The sequence below is a fragment of the Pseudophryne corroboree genome, chromosome 7 (genome assembly GCF_028390025.1).
Source record: "Pseudophryne corroboree isolate aPseCor3 chromosome 7, aPseCor3.hap2, whole genome shotgun sequence".
NCBI lineage: Eukaryota > Metazoa > Chordata > Amphibia > Anura > Myobatrachidae > Pseudophryne > Pseudophryne corroboree.
In genome coordinates, this window is record NC_086450.1 from 39,158,072 (window position 1) to 39,173,457 (window position 15,386).

General features: G+C 46.6%; 1 protein-coding gene across 3 annotated transcripts in view; it reads right to left on the bottom strand.

Moving 5' to 3' along the window:
- Positions 1-2,964: 2,964 nt before the first annotated feature.
- The window catches only part of FTCDNL1 (formiminotransferase cyclodeaminase N-terminal like), a 91,126-nt gene continuing 78,704 nt past the window's right edge, over positions 2,965-15,386 (bottom strand). For all 3 annotated transcript variants that reach the window (XM_063932239.1, XM_063932237.1, XM_063932238.1), the window contains one exon: positions 2,965-3,469. In XM_063932239.1, the coding sequence (XP_063788309.1) occupies positions 3,033-3,469 (437 nt within the window). In that variant the 3' untranslated portion in view covers positions 2,965-3,032. The remainder of the gene's footprint in view (positions 3,470-15,386) is intronic.

A 15,386-nucleotide genomic window follows, 5' to 3' on the forward strand; every position in this document is an offset into this window, starting at 1 on the left:
CGGCTCATTCAGTGTGCTACAAGGTGAATTTCAGCTCATTCAGTGTGCTACAATGTGAATTTCGGCTCATTCAGTGTGCTACAATGTGAATTTCGGCTCATTCAGTGTGCTACAATGTGAATTTCGGCTCATTCAGTGTGCTACAATGTGAATTTCGGCTCATTCAGTGTGCTACAATGTGAATTTCGGCTCATTCAGTGTGCTATAATGTGAATTTCGGCTCATTCGGTGTGCTACAATGTGAGTTTCGGCTCATTCAGTGTGCTACAAGGTGAATTTCGGCTCATACTAAGTGCTACAATGTGAATTTCGGCTCATTCAGTGTGCTACAATGTGAATTTCGGCTCATTCAGTGTCCTACAATGTGAATTTCGGCTCATTCAATGTGCTACAATGTGAATTTCGGCTCAGTCAGTGTGCTACAATGTGAATTTCGGCTCATTCAGTGTGCTACAATGTGAATTTCGGCTCATTCAGTGTGCTACAATGTGAATTTCGGCTCATTCAGTGTGCTATAATGTGAGTTTTGGCTCATTCAGTGTGCTACAATGTGAATTTCGGCTCATTCAGTGTGCTATAATGTGAGTTTTGGCTCATTCAGTGTGCTACAATGTGAATTTCGGTTCATTCAGTGTGCTACAATGTGAATTTCGGCTCATTCAGTGTGCTACAATGTGAATTTCGGCTCAGTCAGTGTGCTACAATGTGAATTTCGGCTCAGTCAGTGTGCTATAATGTGAATGTCGGCTCATTCAGTGTGCTACAATGTGAATTTCGGCTCGTACCGTGTGCTATAATGTGAAAGGGGCACCAGTACTAGATAGTATAAGGGGTTCTACTACACGGGACACGCCCCCTTCTGGGTGACCACGACCCATTTTCTGGAGCGTGCGCGCCGAAGGCGCGTGCATAATTACATCCTTGACTTTTGCATACCCCCACCTCAAAATTTCCACTTCGACCACTGTGTGTATATATATATATATATATATATGAGACTACATACACACACATATATGTGGGGGGGGGGCAGCTTACAATTTGCCTAGGGTGCTGAGAAACCTTGCACTGGCCCTGGTTATATTCAGCTTGTTGCTGTTGTTAATTCATACTGTTATCTGGTTTCCTGCTACTCCGGTTGTACAGTGTGTTTGTGGTGTGGGCTGGTATGATTCTCGCCCTTAGTTTAACAAACATCCTTTCCTCGAAATGTCCGTCTCTCCTGGGCACCCTGGGCACAGTTCCTATAACTGAGGTCTGGAGGAGGGGCATAGAGGGAGGAGCCAGTTCACACCCAGTAAAAGTCTTTTTAGTGTGCCCAAGCTCCTGTGGATCCCGACTATACCCCATGGTCCTTTTGGAGTCCCCAGCATCCTCTACGGACTAGAAGAAAAGGATTTACCGGTAGGTATTAAAATCATATTATCTCTATCTATCCATATATATATATATATATATATAAAACAATGCGCAGCCTGAGACCGGATGTATATATCAGAATACTCGTACAATGTATTCTGGCAGAGGTACACTTGTTCTTAACTAATGCTGTCTTATTATTGACATGTAGAATACTTAAGTGTTTGTAAAACGACGGCGCTGATGTACAGGTGGGTTTACAAAGGAGACCTTGCCCTGCAGTCCCTGAGACCAGTCGCATCTATTTTAGAAAATGGCGCCCAGATTCTCAGTCAGGGAGTGACAGAGAGTGTGAGGCAGCTCCAGGGCGGGAACACCAGCAGTAGATGGCGCCCAGAGCTGGGGGAAGGGCTACAGGTCAAGTGCCTTTTCCCCTATGCTGGTCCTCACCACCGGGTACTATGGAGCCTTATGAAAGTGGATATTTTACTATCTGTTCTGTGCTCCCATGCCCTGGTGGATATAGTGGGGTGCCTGCTCTGTCACAGTGTCCATGCCAGCGTCGCGGTTCATCTTCTTAAACCGCTTCCGGAACGCAATTTAATGGTGGGTCCCGCCTGGGGGACCCTCTTACCTCCTCCCTTAGTAGCAGCCACGTGATCCAGGAGAGCGTCTGCGGTGGTGTGCCTAGGAACCGGAGCGCCTCCGCCGCAAGTACCCGGGAACAGAGCCAGCGGGAGTGTGCAACGCCGCTGGGGAGGTGATGGAGCCGCAGCACAGTATGTCACGCTGACATATGAAGTGCTGCAGCCCTTGAAGTCTTCTAAAAAGCTTTCTCAGGACTGCCTAGAACAGCCCACCTGTTAAGTGACCTGCTTCATGCAGGCACCAACTCTAAAACTGAGCTCACAGTGCCTGGAGGCGGGGTTATAGAGGAGACCCTGCAATGCATTCTGGGACAGTCTAAAGCTTTAGTCTCTGGATCAAGATCCATCTCTCCACCCCAATATATTCCCTGTGGAACACAGTGTACCCCGCTGCAGAAAGAGTTTATGCATATTAAACAGTTGCAGCCAGTAAGTACTGAGTCGGTGAACGTGACAGTGTTGGCCAACTTTGAAGACCCTCACTGGATATTCATACAAGTCTTAATATTCATGGATTGCAATTGGAATAGTGTTTAGTGCACAGCTGGCGTAGTGGTTAGCAGTGAAGCCTAGGGTTCTGTTTCTACCAAGGCATTGTGTGGAGTGTTTATGTTCTCACTGTGCTTGTGTGGGTTTCCTCCGGGTACTCTGGTTTCCTCCCACAGTCCAAAGACATACTGGAAGGTTAAATTAACTCTAGCGTGTATGTGTGGTAGGGAATATGGGTGCAGATTTAACAAAGAGTGATATTCTCAGCTCCTGTCATGTGTTTGACAAATTACAGTTAGCAGCTTATTGGCTGGAGCAATTGGAAGTTCCACTGGGGCAGGGACGGATGTGAATGGCTGAATATTCTCTGTAATGGGCTGCGGAATATGTCTGCAAATACCTGTTTAAAAATAAACTAAGATGATATCGCTTGTTCAAAGTGCAGACATTGACAAATTGACAGAGGAAACACAGTATGAAGCTGCTAATTTATGATTAAACACAGGCAATATTCTCATTTAATCACATTTGGTTTCTTCACATAGAAATCTCTCTCCTACGTTTCCAGAACTGGCCTATTCCGTGCGATATGGCGTACTCGGCGGTGGACCTGCATTCCTGGGGAGTGAATCCGACAAGGGCGGTTCCTGCAGTTTTGATGCCTTGGTGGGCTGCTAACGCCTGGATTTCAGTTTCTATATGCAGGGGGGAGGTGTAAGAGAACGTTTCTTCCCCAGTATAGTATGACACGCACTGGCTTGCTTCAGATGCGGAGATGGAATCTTGGATGTCTCTGAAACTCTCAACGTTGCACGCTATTTCTATGCGCCCATTGTTTGGGAAGGCCATCGCTTGCACTCCTCTAAGTCCTCCTGTGCGGCCGCGGATGGCAGCTGCTATTGTTTTTCCGGAGGACAAGTCCTGTGTATCCAGAGTGACGTTGCAGTTCATCACATAAGGGCTTGCGCCAACACCTACAACGGTAGGAGACACACAACTGTATTTATTGGCACATTTCTTAACACAGGGCAAATGCACTAAAACAACACCCACACCTAGGGAGGGACAAACCCCGGGCCATTTCTTCAATCCCGGGTATCAGGATTGAAAAATGGTCAATCTCGAGAACACTGGGATTGGATTATTCCCTAAGTGGCCGCCACCCTACAAACCCCTTACCTCCCATGACTTACAATCCAACAACGGCGGCAGGGAGGGTGGGATACTTCCTTCGGTGACGGCTGGCTGGGCAGCTGCGCAGAGGGAGCTGAGCAGCATCTGAGCGTCCTGACGCTCAACTCTGGCCGGCAAAGACAAAAATCAAAGGGCCGCCTGATCCAGAAATCCCCGACAGTCACATGACCTCCTCCACCAGCCCGACGGGTCACTATCCCGATGGTCGGCATGCCGACCAACAGGAACTGTTTCCACTCGTGGGTGTCCACGACACCCATAGAGTGGGAATAGAACCTGTGGCGACCGCAGGTCGCCACCAAGCCCGCAGCGCAGCGAGCCCGCAAGGGGCTTGCTGCACTCGCCCCTCCCCGCCGGGATCCTGGCGTCGGTATGCTGCCGGGATCCCGGTGTCGGTAAGCTGACCGGCGGTCTGCAGTACTACACCCGTTTTTGGGCCTAAATCCCGGGATCCTACTGATCCCAATCCCGGGATTGGCCTCCCTACTCACTACTTTAACATTTTCATACAACACCCATTAGGAAAAAACACTTTGGGGCAGATGTACTAAGCCTTGGACAGAGATAAAGTACCAGCCAACCATCTCCTGGCATTTTTCAATCACAGCCTGTAACATGGCAGCAAGGAGCTGATTGGCTGGTACCTTATCTCCCTCCATTTTATGCTTCTCCAAGCTTTGAAATATAGCCTAAAAGGTTCCATGTAAACCCGGCATTACACTGCAGCTACAGTTACTAAGTAATTATCATCTCACTCCATACCAACACGCAGGCCATCATGTCGTCATGGCAACGTCCATATGGAATCTGATACGAACCTGTTGAGGTGAAAGTAGAGGGGGGCACATTTTCTTGAAAAACTTGCGCCATTGACTGAACAACGATGCCAGCACAATGCTGGATCTGTAGTCATTCCAACTGTTTACCCCCAAGGACAAACGTTCCCAATCACGATTCTCAAGTCCACCTAACTCAGAGGCGTAACTGTGGCAGGCAACGGAGTCAGCTGCCGCCGGGCTCCTGCTTTGTAGAAGAGCACCTCTCCTCCCGTTCCGTGTGCTCAGTGACACCAATCAATTGAGTTAATTGATGGGCGCCGCTATGTCTTCCTCCCTGCACCTTACAATTCACACCCTCTTTATTATAGATGCACATTTTACAAGTGTCATACCCAGGATTAGAACCCATGACCTATTACACTGGAAGCATTTACAATTCATATAGTTAGAATATGCAAGCTTTCTATCAAGGAGCAAATAGTTCTATCAGTAAGGTGTCTGCCTCCAGTGTAACAGGTCATGGGTTCTAATGCTGGGTATAACTGCTAAGAAATGTGTAATTTAAAATAAAAGGAAAATGAAATGTAGATATATATGTATATACATTTTTTTCAGAACACTCCACACACACACACACACACACACACACACACACACACACACACACACACACACACACACACACACACATATATAGACAAAAGAAAAAAGGGTTCTCTTGGGAGCTTAACCACCACAGGTATCTAATACATATGATAAAAATAAGAATTTACTCACCGGTAATTCTATTTCTCGTAGTCCGTAGTGGATGCTGGGTACTCCATAAGGACCATGGGGAATAGACGAGCTCCGCAGGAGACTGGGCACTCTTAAAAGAAAGATTAGGTACTATATCTGGTGTGCACTGGCTCCTCCCTCTATGCCCCTCCTCCAGACCTCAGTTAGGGAAACTGTGCCCGGAAGAGCTGACATTACTAGGAAAGGATTTGGAATCCAGGGTAAGACTCATACCAGCCACACCAATCACATCGTACAACTTGTGATAACTATACCCAGTTAACAGTATGAACAACAACTGAGCCTCATTCAACAGATGGCTCAGAACAATAACCCTATAGTTAAGCAATAACTATATACAAGTATTGCAGAAAGTCCGCACTTGGGACGGGCTCCCAGCATCCACTACGGACTACGAGAAATAGAATTACCGGTGAGTAAATTCTTATTTTCTCTGACGTCCTAGTGGATGCTGGGTACTCCGTAAGGACCATGGGGATTATACCAAAGCTCCCAAACGGGCGGGAGAGTGCGGATGACTCTGCAGCACCGAATGAGCAAACTCAAGGCCCTCCTCAGCCAGGGTATCAAACTTGTAGAATTTAGCAAATGTGTTTGATCCCGACCAAGTAGCAGCTCGGCAAAGTTGTAAAGCCGAGACCCCTCGGGCAGCCGCCCAAGAAGAGCCCACCTTCCTCGTGGAATGGGCTTTTACTGATTTAGGATGCGGCAGTCCAGCCGCAGAATGTGCAAGTTGAATCGTGCTACAGATCCAGCGAGCAATAGTCTGCTTTGAAGCAGGAGCACCCAGCTTGTTGGGTGCATGCAGGATAAACAGCGAGTCAGTTTTTCTGACTCTAGCCGTCCTGGATACATAGATTTTCAGGGCCCTGACTACGTCCAGCAACTTGGAATCCTCCAAGTCCCGAGTAGCCGCAGGCACCACAATAGGTTGGTTCAAATGAAACGCTGATACCACCTTTGGGAGAAATTGGGGACGAGTCCTCAATTCTGCCCTGTCCATATGGAAAATCAGATATGGGCTTTTACAGGACAAAGCCGCCAATTCTGACACACGCCTAGCTGAGGCCAAGGCCAACAGCATGACTACCTTCCACGCGAGATACTTCAACTCCACGGTCTGAAGTGGCTCAAACCAATGTGATTTTAGGAAATCCAACACTACGTTGAGATCCCAAGGTGCCACTGGAGGCACAAAAGGGGGCTGAATATGCAGCACTCCCTTAACAAACGTCTGAACTTCAGGCAGTGAAGCCAGTTCTTTTTGAAAGAAAATAGACAGGGCCGAAATCTGGACTTTAATGGATCCCAATTTTAGGCCCATAGTCACTCCTGACTGTAGGAAGTGCAGAAATCGACCCAGCTGAAATTCCTCTGTTGGGGCCTTCATGGCCTCACACCAAGCAACATATTTTCGCCATATGCGGTGATAATGTTTTGCTGTCACATCTTTCCTAGCTTTTATCAGCGTAGGAATGACTTCAACCGGAATGCTCTTTTCCATTAGGATCCGGCGTTCAACCGCCATGCCGTCAAACGCAGCCGCGGTAAGTCTTGGAACAGACAGGGCCCCTGCTGTATCAGGTCCTGTCGGAGCGGCAGAGGCCAAGGGTCCTCTGAGATCATTTCTTGTAGTTCCGGGTACCAAGTTCTTCTTGGCCAATCCGGAACGATGAGTATAGTTCTTACTCCTCTCTTTCTTATTATCCTCAGTACCTTTGGTATGAGAGGAAGAGGAGGGAACACATAAACCGACTGGTACACCCACGGTGTCACTAGAGCGTCCACAGCTATCGCCTGAGGGTCCCTTGACCTGGCGCAATATCTTTTTAGCTTTTTGTTGAGGCGGGACGCCATCATGTCCACCTGTGGCCTTTCCCAACGGTTTACAATCAGCTGGAAGACTTCTGGATGAAGTCCCCACTCTCCCGGGTGGAGGTCGTGCCTGCTGAGGAAGTCTGCTTCCCAGTTGTCCACTCCCGGAATGAACACTGCTGACAGTGCTATCACGTGATTCTCCGCCCAACAGAGAATTCTCGTGGCTTCTGCCCTCGCCATCCTGCTTCTTCTGCCGCCCTGTCGGTTTACATGGGCGACAGCCGTGATGTTGTCTGACTGAATCAGCACCGGCTGGTTTTGAAGCAGGGGTTCTGCTTGACTTAGGGCATTGTAAATGGCCCTTAGTTCCAGAATATTTATGTGTAGAAAAGTCTCCTGACTCGACCATTGTCCTTGGAAGTTTCTTCCCTGAGTGACTGCCCCCCAACCTCGGAGGCTGGCATCCGTGGTCACCAGGACCCAGTCCTGAATGCCGAATCTGCGGCCCTCGAGAAAATGAGCACTCTGCAGCCACCACAGCAGAGACACCCTGGCCCTCGGGGACAGGGTGATCAGCCGATGCATCTGAAGATGCGATCCGGACCACTTGTCTAACAGATCCCACTGAAAGATCCTTGCATGGAACCTGCCGAAGGGAATTTCTTCGTAAGAAGCTACCATCTTTCCCAGGACTCGACACCTGTTTTGGTTTCAGGAGGTCTCTGACCAGAGATGACAACTCCTTGGCCTTCTCCTCCGGGAGAAACACCTTCTTCTGTTCTGTGTCCAGAATCATGCCCAAGAACAGCAGACGCGTCGTAGGAACCAGCTGCGACTTTGGGATATTCAGAATCCAGCCGTGCTGTTGTAGCACTTCCTGAGATAGTGCTACTCCGACCAACAACTGCTCCTTGGACCTTGCCTTTATAAGGAGATCGTCCAAGTACGGGATAATTATAACTCCCTTCTTTCGAAGGAGTGTCATCATTTCGGCCATTACCTTGGTAAATACCCTCGGTGCCGTGGACAGACCAAACGGCAACGTCTGGAATTGGTAATGGCAGTCCTCTACCACAAACCGGAGGTACTCCTGGTGAGGTGGGTAAATGGGGACATGTAGGTAAGCATCCTTGATGTCCAGTGATACCATAAAATCCCCCTCTTTCAGGCTTGCAATAACCGCCCTGAGCGATTCCATTTTGAACTTGAACTTCCTTATATAAGTGTTCAAGGATTTCAAATTTAGAATGGGTCTTACCGAACCGTCTGGTTTCGGTACCACAAACATTGTGGAATAGTAACCCCGTCCCTGTTGAAGGAGGGGAACTTTGATTATCACCTGCTGGAGGTACAGCTTGTGAATTGCCGCCAGTACTCCTCCCTTTCCTTGGGAGTAGCTGGCAAGGCTGATTTGAGGTAACGGCGAGGGGGAGACGTCTCGAACTCCATCTTGTATCCCTGAGATACCACTTGTAGAACCCAGAGATCCACCTGTGAGCGAACCCACTGGTCGCTGAAGTTCTGGAGACGGGCCCCCACCGCACCTGGCTCCACCTGTGGAGCCCCAGCGTCATGCGGTGGACTTAGTGGAAGCAGGGGAGGATTTTTGTTCCTGGGAACTGGCTGTATGGTGCAGCTTTTTCCCTCTACCCCTGCCTCTGGGCAGAAAGGACGCGCCTCTAACCCGCTTGCCTTTCTGAGGCCGAAAGGACTGTACTTGATAATACGGTGCTTTCTTAGGCTGTGAGGGAACCTGAGGTAAAAAAGTCGACTTCCCAGCTCTTGGTCCGAGAGACCGTCCCCAAACAATTCCTCACCCTTATAAGGCAAAACTTCCATGTGCCTTTTAGAATCAGCATCACCTGTCCACTGCCGAGTCCATAATACTCTCCTGGCAGAAATGGACATTGCATTAATTCTAGATGCCAGCCGGCAAATGTCCCTCTGTGCATCCCTCATATATAAGACGACGTCTTTAATATGCTCTATGGTTAGCAAAATCGTATCCCTGTCAAGGGAATCAATGTTATCTGACAGGAAATCAGACCATGCTGCTGCAGCACTACACATCCATGCTGAAGCAATTGCAGGTCTCAGTATAGTACCTGAGTGTGTATACACAGACTTCAGGATAGCCTCCTGCTTTTTATCTGCAGGCTCCTTTAAGGCGGCCGTATCCTGAGACGGCAGTGCCACCCTTTTTTGATAAGCGTGTGAGCGCCTTGTCCACCCTAGGAGATGTTTCCCAATGCAACCTGTCCGTTGGCGGGAAAGGGTACGCCATTAGTAACTGCTTAGAAATCACTAATTTCTTATCTGGGGAACACCACGCTTCTTCACACAATTCATTTAACTCATCAGATGGGGGAAAAGTCACTGGCTGCTTTTTCTCCCCAAACATAATACCCTTTTTAGTGGTAACCGGGTTAATGTCAGAAATGTGCAACACATTTTTCATTGCCGTAATCATGCATCGGATGGCCCTTGTGGATTGTACATTTGTCTCATCCTCGTCGACACTGGAGTCAGACTCCGTGTCGACATCTGTGTCTGCCATCTGAGCTAGCGGGCGTTTTTGAGCCCCTGATGGCCTCTGAGACGCTTGGGCAGGCGCGGGCTGAGATGCCGGCTGTCCCAAAGCTGTTACGTCATCGAACCTTTTATGCAAGGAGTTGACACTGTCGGTTAATACCTTCCACATATCCATCCACTCTGGTGTCGGCCCCGCAGGGGGCGACATCACACTTATCGGCATCTGCTCCGCCTCCACGTAAGCGTCCTCATCAAACATGTCGACACAACCGTACCGACACACCGCACACACACACAGGGAATGCTCTGACTGAGGACAGGACCCCACCAAGTCCTTTGGGGAGACAGAGAGAGAGTATGCCAGCACACACCCAAGCGCTATATAACAGAAGGATTTACACTAATACACAGTGAATTTTCCCCCAATAGCTGCTTATATCACCTTTTGCGCCTAAATTTATGTGATCCCCCTCTCTTTTTTACCCTTTCCGTAGTGTATACTGCAGGGGAGAGCCTGGGGAGCGTCCTTCCAGCGGAGCTGTGTAGAGAAAATGGCGCTGGCTGTGCTGAGGAAGATGGCCCCTTCAGCGGCGGGCTTCTCCCGCTTTTTTAATAATATTTATGGCGGGGGATTAGGCACATATACAGTTTATAACTGTATTATGTGCATTTTGCCAACAAAGGTATACAAATTGCAGCCCAGGGCGCCCCCCCCCCCCCCCAGCGCCCTGCACCCACCAGTGACCGGAGCGTGTGGTGTGCTGTGGGAGCAATGGCGCACAGCTGCAGTGCTGTGCGCTACCTTATTGAAGACAGGAGTCTTCAGCCGCTGATTTTCTCCTGGATCTTCCGTCTTCTAGCTCTGCAAGGGGGACGGCGGCGCAGCTCCGGGAACGGACGATCGAGGTCGGGCCCTGTGTTCGATCCCTCTGGAGCTAATGGTGTCCAGTAGCCTTAGAAGCCCAAGCTAGCTGCAAGCAGGTAGGTTTGCTTCTCTCCCCTCAGTCCCGCGTAGCAGTGAGTCTGTTGCCAGCAGATCTCACTGAAAATAAAAAACCTAACAAATACTTTCTTTTCTAGTAAGCTCAGGAGAGCCCACTAGGTGCATCCAGCTCTGGCCGGGCACAGATTCTAACTGAGGTCTGGAGGAGGGGCATAGAGGGAGGAGCCAGTGCACACCAGATATAGTACCTAATCTTTCTTTTAAGAGTGCCCAGTCTCCTGCGGAGCCCGTCTATTCCCCATGGTCCTTACGGAGTACCCAGCATCCACTAGGACGTCAGAGAAAATAACGTTTATTAAAACAACATATTACAGTATTGTCATATAGACTTGCATAACATGAATAGCAGGATCACACATGTTAATTGAGTAATACATTCATTTGTGATAATCTATTGTATGATCTTCTCAGTCGTTCGGTGAAGTGCTTATTCTTCAACACGAAAAAGCATGTGTGATCTGTTCACAGATTCATAGAAATCCAACGCGTTTCGTCCGTTAGGACTTCATCAGGGGTTCACATCAAAGAATGGCTTCACCAAAAAAAGTCAATACAAACAAAGTGTGGAATTGCTGAGAATGTATTCCTTTTAGGTACTAATTGACCTTCAAATTATGGGTGTGACCGAAGTAAATCAGTTGTATATCCGTATGCTTCCTTCTAATAAATCCTGTTTGGACTTCAAATATAAAAGGGCAAACCAGATGGATTCAAAAAGCACTATCCAATCCAATCCCTGACGTAGTGTCTCAAGGTCCATGTGACCAGTTTTTCGCACTTAAACTAAAATTATTTTCCTAAACTATGCGGGAGTGCCGCTGCCTCTACTTTATGCTTTATTCTATCACTTCATTGCAGAGGACACCCGGGATCGCATTGTGTACACAGGGAGTGCCAGGCATATTCTACTACATTATATATATATATATATATATATATATATATATGTACAATAAAGGTGTATAATGAGCGCTTAATACCTAAAACGTTTACAATAAATACATAAAAAATTCGTGCATAACCATTCACGTCAATTCCAAACAGCACTCCCACGTGTAGGGGCTGCAGTGTAGACTCTCTTATTGACTCATATTTCGCTGAGTCACAAATACAAATGTTCAATAGGAATAAAGTCTCTGCGCCTTCAGTGCTTTGGTGTGGAAACTTCCATCTGTGTATAACCAAAATAATTTATATGCGTACCGGAAGTATGATCAAGTTGTGCCTGTAGTGGTATCTTTAATTGGTCATCTTCCCTTGTCCTCTTACTCCATGTATAAACGCCCTCAGCGAGGTGTTAAACCACAATTTACATAGGCAGAGAGGGAAGATGTGTCAGCAAAAATGCTCTTACTATTATAAAGTGACTTGTGCCATATTTGTGCCAATATATAAAATATTTTTTATATAAAGTGCTCTGTGCCTATAGTGTTTCTATAAACCACTATATTTCTTGTGATTTCTAATATAAATAATCAGAATCACACCCGAGTGGCTAAAAGAAAAAATAATAAAAGGAAGGTAATAACTCACTCCTTTTAAGGATGCTGCTCCTATGAGGTGATCCTTGACCTAGTCTGGTACCTCTATACAGAAAGTTTTTTTCTCATGGAAAAAAACAAAGGAGAAAAAAAAAGGAACTAATAGTGTGATATAGTTTTTCACAATTTTAATCACACACATACATAAGCAATGGAATTGTACAATTTAAAAATCAATAATAAGCTTATCTGTTGTACAGGTAGTTGGAGAGGTAGTGGAAGCTGGCCCACACTATATCACACTATTAGCTCCCTTTTTTTTCTCCTTTGTTTTTTTCCATGAGAAAAAAACTTTCTGTATAGAGGTACCAGACTAGGTCAAGGATCACCTCATAGGAGCAGCATCCTTAAAAGGAGTGAGTTATTACCTTCCTTTTATTATTTTTTCTTTTAGCCACTTGGGTGTGATTCTGATTATTTATATTAGAAATCACAAGAAATATAGTGGTTTATAGAAACACTATAGGCACAGAGCACTTTATATAAAAAATATTTTATATATTGGCACAAATATGGCACAAGTCACTTTATAATAGTAAGAGCATTTTTGCTGACACATCTTCCCTCTCTGCCTATGTAAATTGTGGTTTAACACCTCGCTGAGGGCGTTTATACATGGAGTAAGAGGACAAGGGAAGATGACCAATTAAAGATACCACTACAGGCACAATTTGATCATACTTCCGGTACGCATATAAATTATTTTGGTTATACACAGATGGAAGTTTCCATACCAAAGCACTGAAGGCGCAGAGACTTTATTCCTATTGAACATATATATATATATATATATATATATATAAACACACCCACACATACATACATACATACATACATATATTTATCTATCTGTATATGAGGGAGGGGCACCAATAGTTAATGGGCCCTACACATTGGCCGATCCGTCGCCGAGCTGCCCAACGGCGGATACGGCCGACAGGCGACCCGGCGGTAGGGGGGCAGTGACGGGGGGAGTGAAGTTACTTCAATCCCCTCCGTCACACGGCTTCATTGAAATGCAGGCAAATATGGACGAGATCGTCCATATTGGCCTGCATGCACAGCCGACGGGACACCAGCGATGAACGAGCGCGGGGCCGCGCATCGTTCATCGCTGGAGCCTCCACACTGCACGATATGAACGATATCTCGTTAATTGATGAACGAGATCGTTCATATCGTGCAGTGATGTCGGCCAGTGTGTAGGGCCTATATCTTGCCTCCGGGCAACTGGGACGAAATTACGGCACTGTCCTAATGGTTTAAGTATATCCATGCTTGGCCACAGGTGACTTAATTAGTACCTCCGTCAATTGATTTAACCATCTGTGCTGAACTATTGATATCTTTAAAACCTGGAACGTTATGGTGCCCGCCCCTTAAGGGACTGTATTTGGGAACCTCTGCCCAAGGCACTGCTGTAGGTTCTACCTGAAGAGCTGTTAATAGAATTTTAATAGAGTTTTTAGTACCTTTGGTTAGAGAAAACATTGGTGACTTCCATTATAGTGAGAGTAGAAGCAGGACCCTAGTGCATGCAGGCAGTCCCTTCTTCCCAAGCAGCGTAGTGTCAAGTAGTATAAAGTTCTTACAGTACACAAACATTGGGACTACTTCTCCCACCAGCCAGCCCCAGCATTTAGTAGCATTCCATTTAATAAAGACTTACCTCCACCTGCCCACAAATTTTTTATTGCATACCCTTTTAAAAACATTAAATATCATATACATTTAATAGCCATACTTCATTCAATCAGACCCAATTATCAACTTTGCCCAAATGAGCAACATCAGTAAATTTATAGGCACCACAATAAATGGAGACCCCACATATTACCCAATACACACACACACACACACACACACACACACACGTAACATTAATATTCCCCGCAATTTTTTTTTACACCTGTTCTCTAATTGGACTGTGGATCTGTTCAGGGACAAACCCTCCCCACACCTGCCCACTCATGCTATAGCCCATAACTATGGGGGTCATTCAGATCTGATCGCTGCTGTGCGTTTTCGCCCAGCCGGCGATCAGATCTGAACTGCGCATGCGTATACACCACAATGCGCGTTGCACGGCTGCAACGGGGATCGCCGGTCTGCGACGGGATGGTGCGAAAAATCCCTTTGGAAGGGTGTTCGTAAGGAGATTGACAGGAAGAGGCCATTTGTGGGCGGCAACTGACCGTTTTCAGGGAGTGTCTGGAAAAACGCAGGCAGGATCAAGCGTTTTCAGGGAGGGTGTCTGATGTCAGCTCCAGTCTTGATCAGCCTCTTCTCATCGCACTGGAGCACTGCGCAGAGACTATAGAAACTGATTTTTAGCAGCTCTGCTACACATGCGATTGCACACTAAACAGCAAAAAAACACTCCCCCTGTAGGCGGCGACTATCTGATTGCAAGACAGCAAAAATCGCTGCCCAGCGATCAGATCTGAATTAGGCCCAATGAGAGGAGTGAAGAAAACCATGCAAGAGGAAGAAAAGGGTTCTGGATCCATAGCACATAGAATAAGATGGCTGGTCTTGGTGGCTGTCATTGTGGTCCCATTGTATTATCACATAATTACATAACCGTTCATCCTGGTGCCATTTTCCCTTACGAGCCCGTACTGACTGTGCAAGCAACTATTTACATAGCCACACCCACTATTTTCATAACCACGCCCCTACATTTTTTACATTTTCTAAAGAAAACAATGAAACCGCTTATTATAAAACTCCATGTAAGAGGCATTTGCTCAGGCGGGTACGGTATTATTTGTCAAATGTTCAAAATGTTGCCTACATTGTGTCGACAGGTATCACATGACGACAGAGTGCAAGTCCATGTGTTTGTTAGATCAACATGTATATACAACTTGTAACATGTAAACTTTACAAAGTCAACATATTTACAATATTAACACCTATTTTTAACCCTATCCCTAAATCAAACTCTAACATTTGTGTTGTCGATATTGTGACTTTGTAGATGTGTCATATGTGGACATATTAATGCCCTTATTTATCAATGAGTGATAAATTTCACTGTGAGTGATAAATTGCACCAGCCAAGCCGCTCCTAACTGTCATTTTTCAAGCCCAGTCTGTAACATGGCAGTTAGGAGCTGATTGGCTGGTGCAATTTATCACTCACAGTGAAATTTATCATTCATTGATAAATAAGGGTAAAAGTGTGTTGATATGATGCAACAAGGTAAAATGCAACAATCTT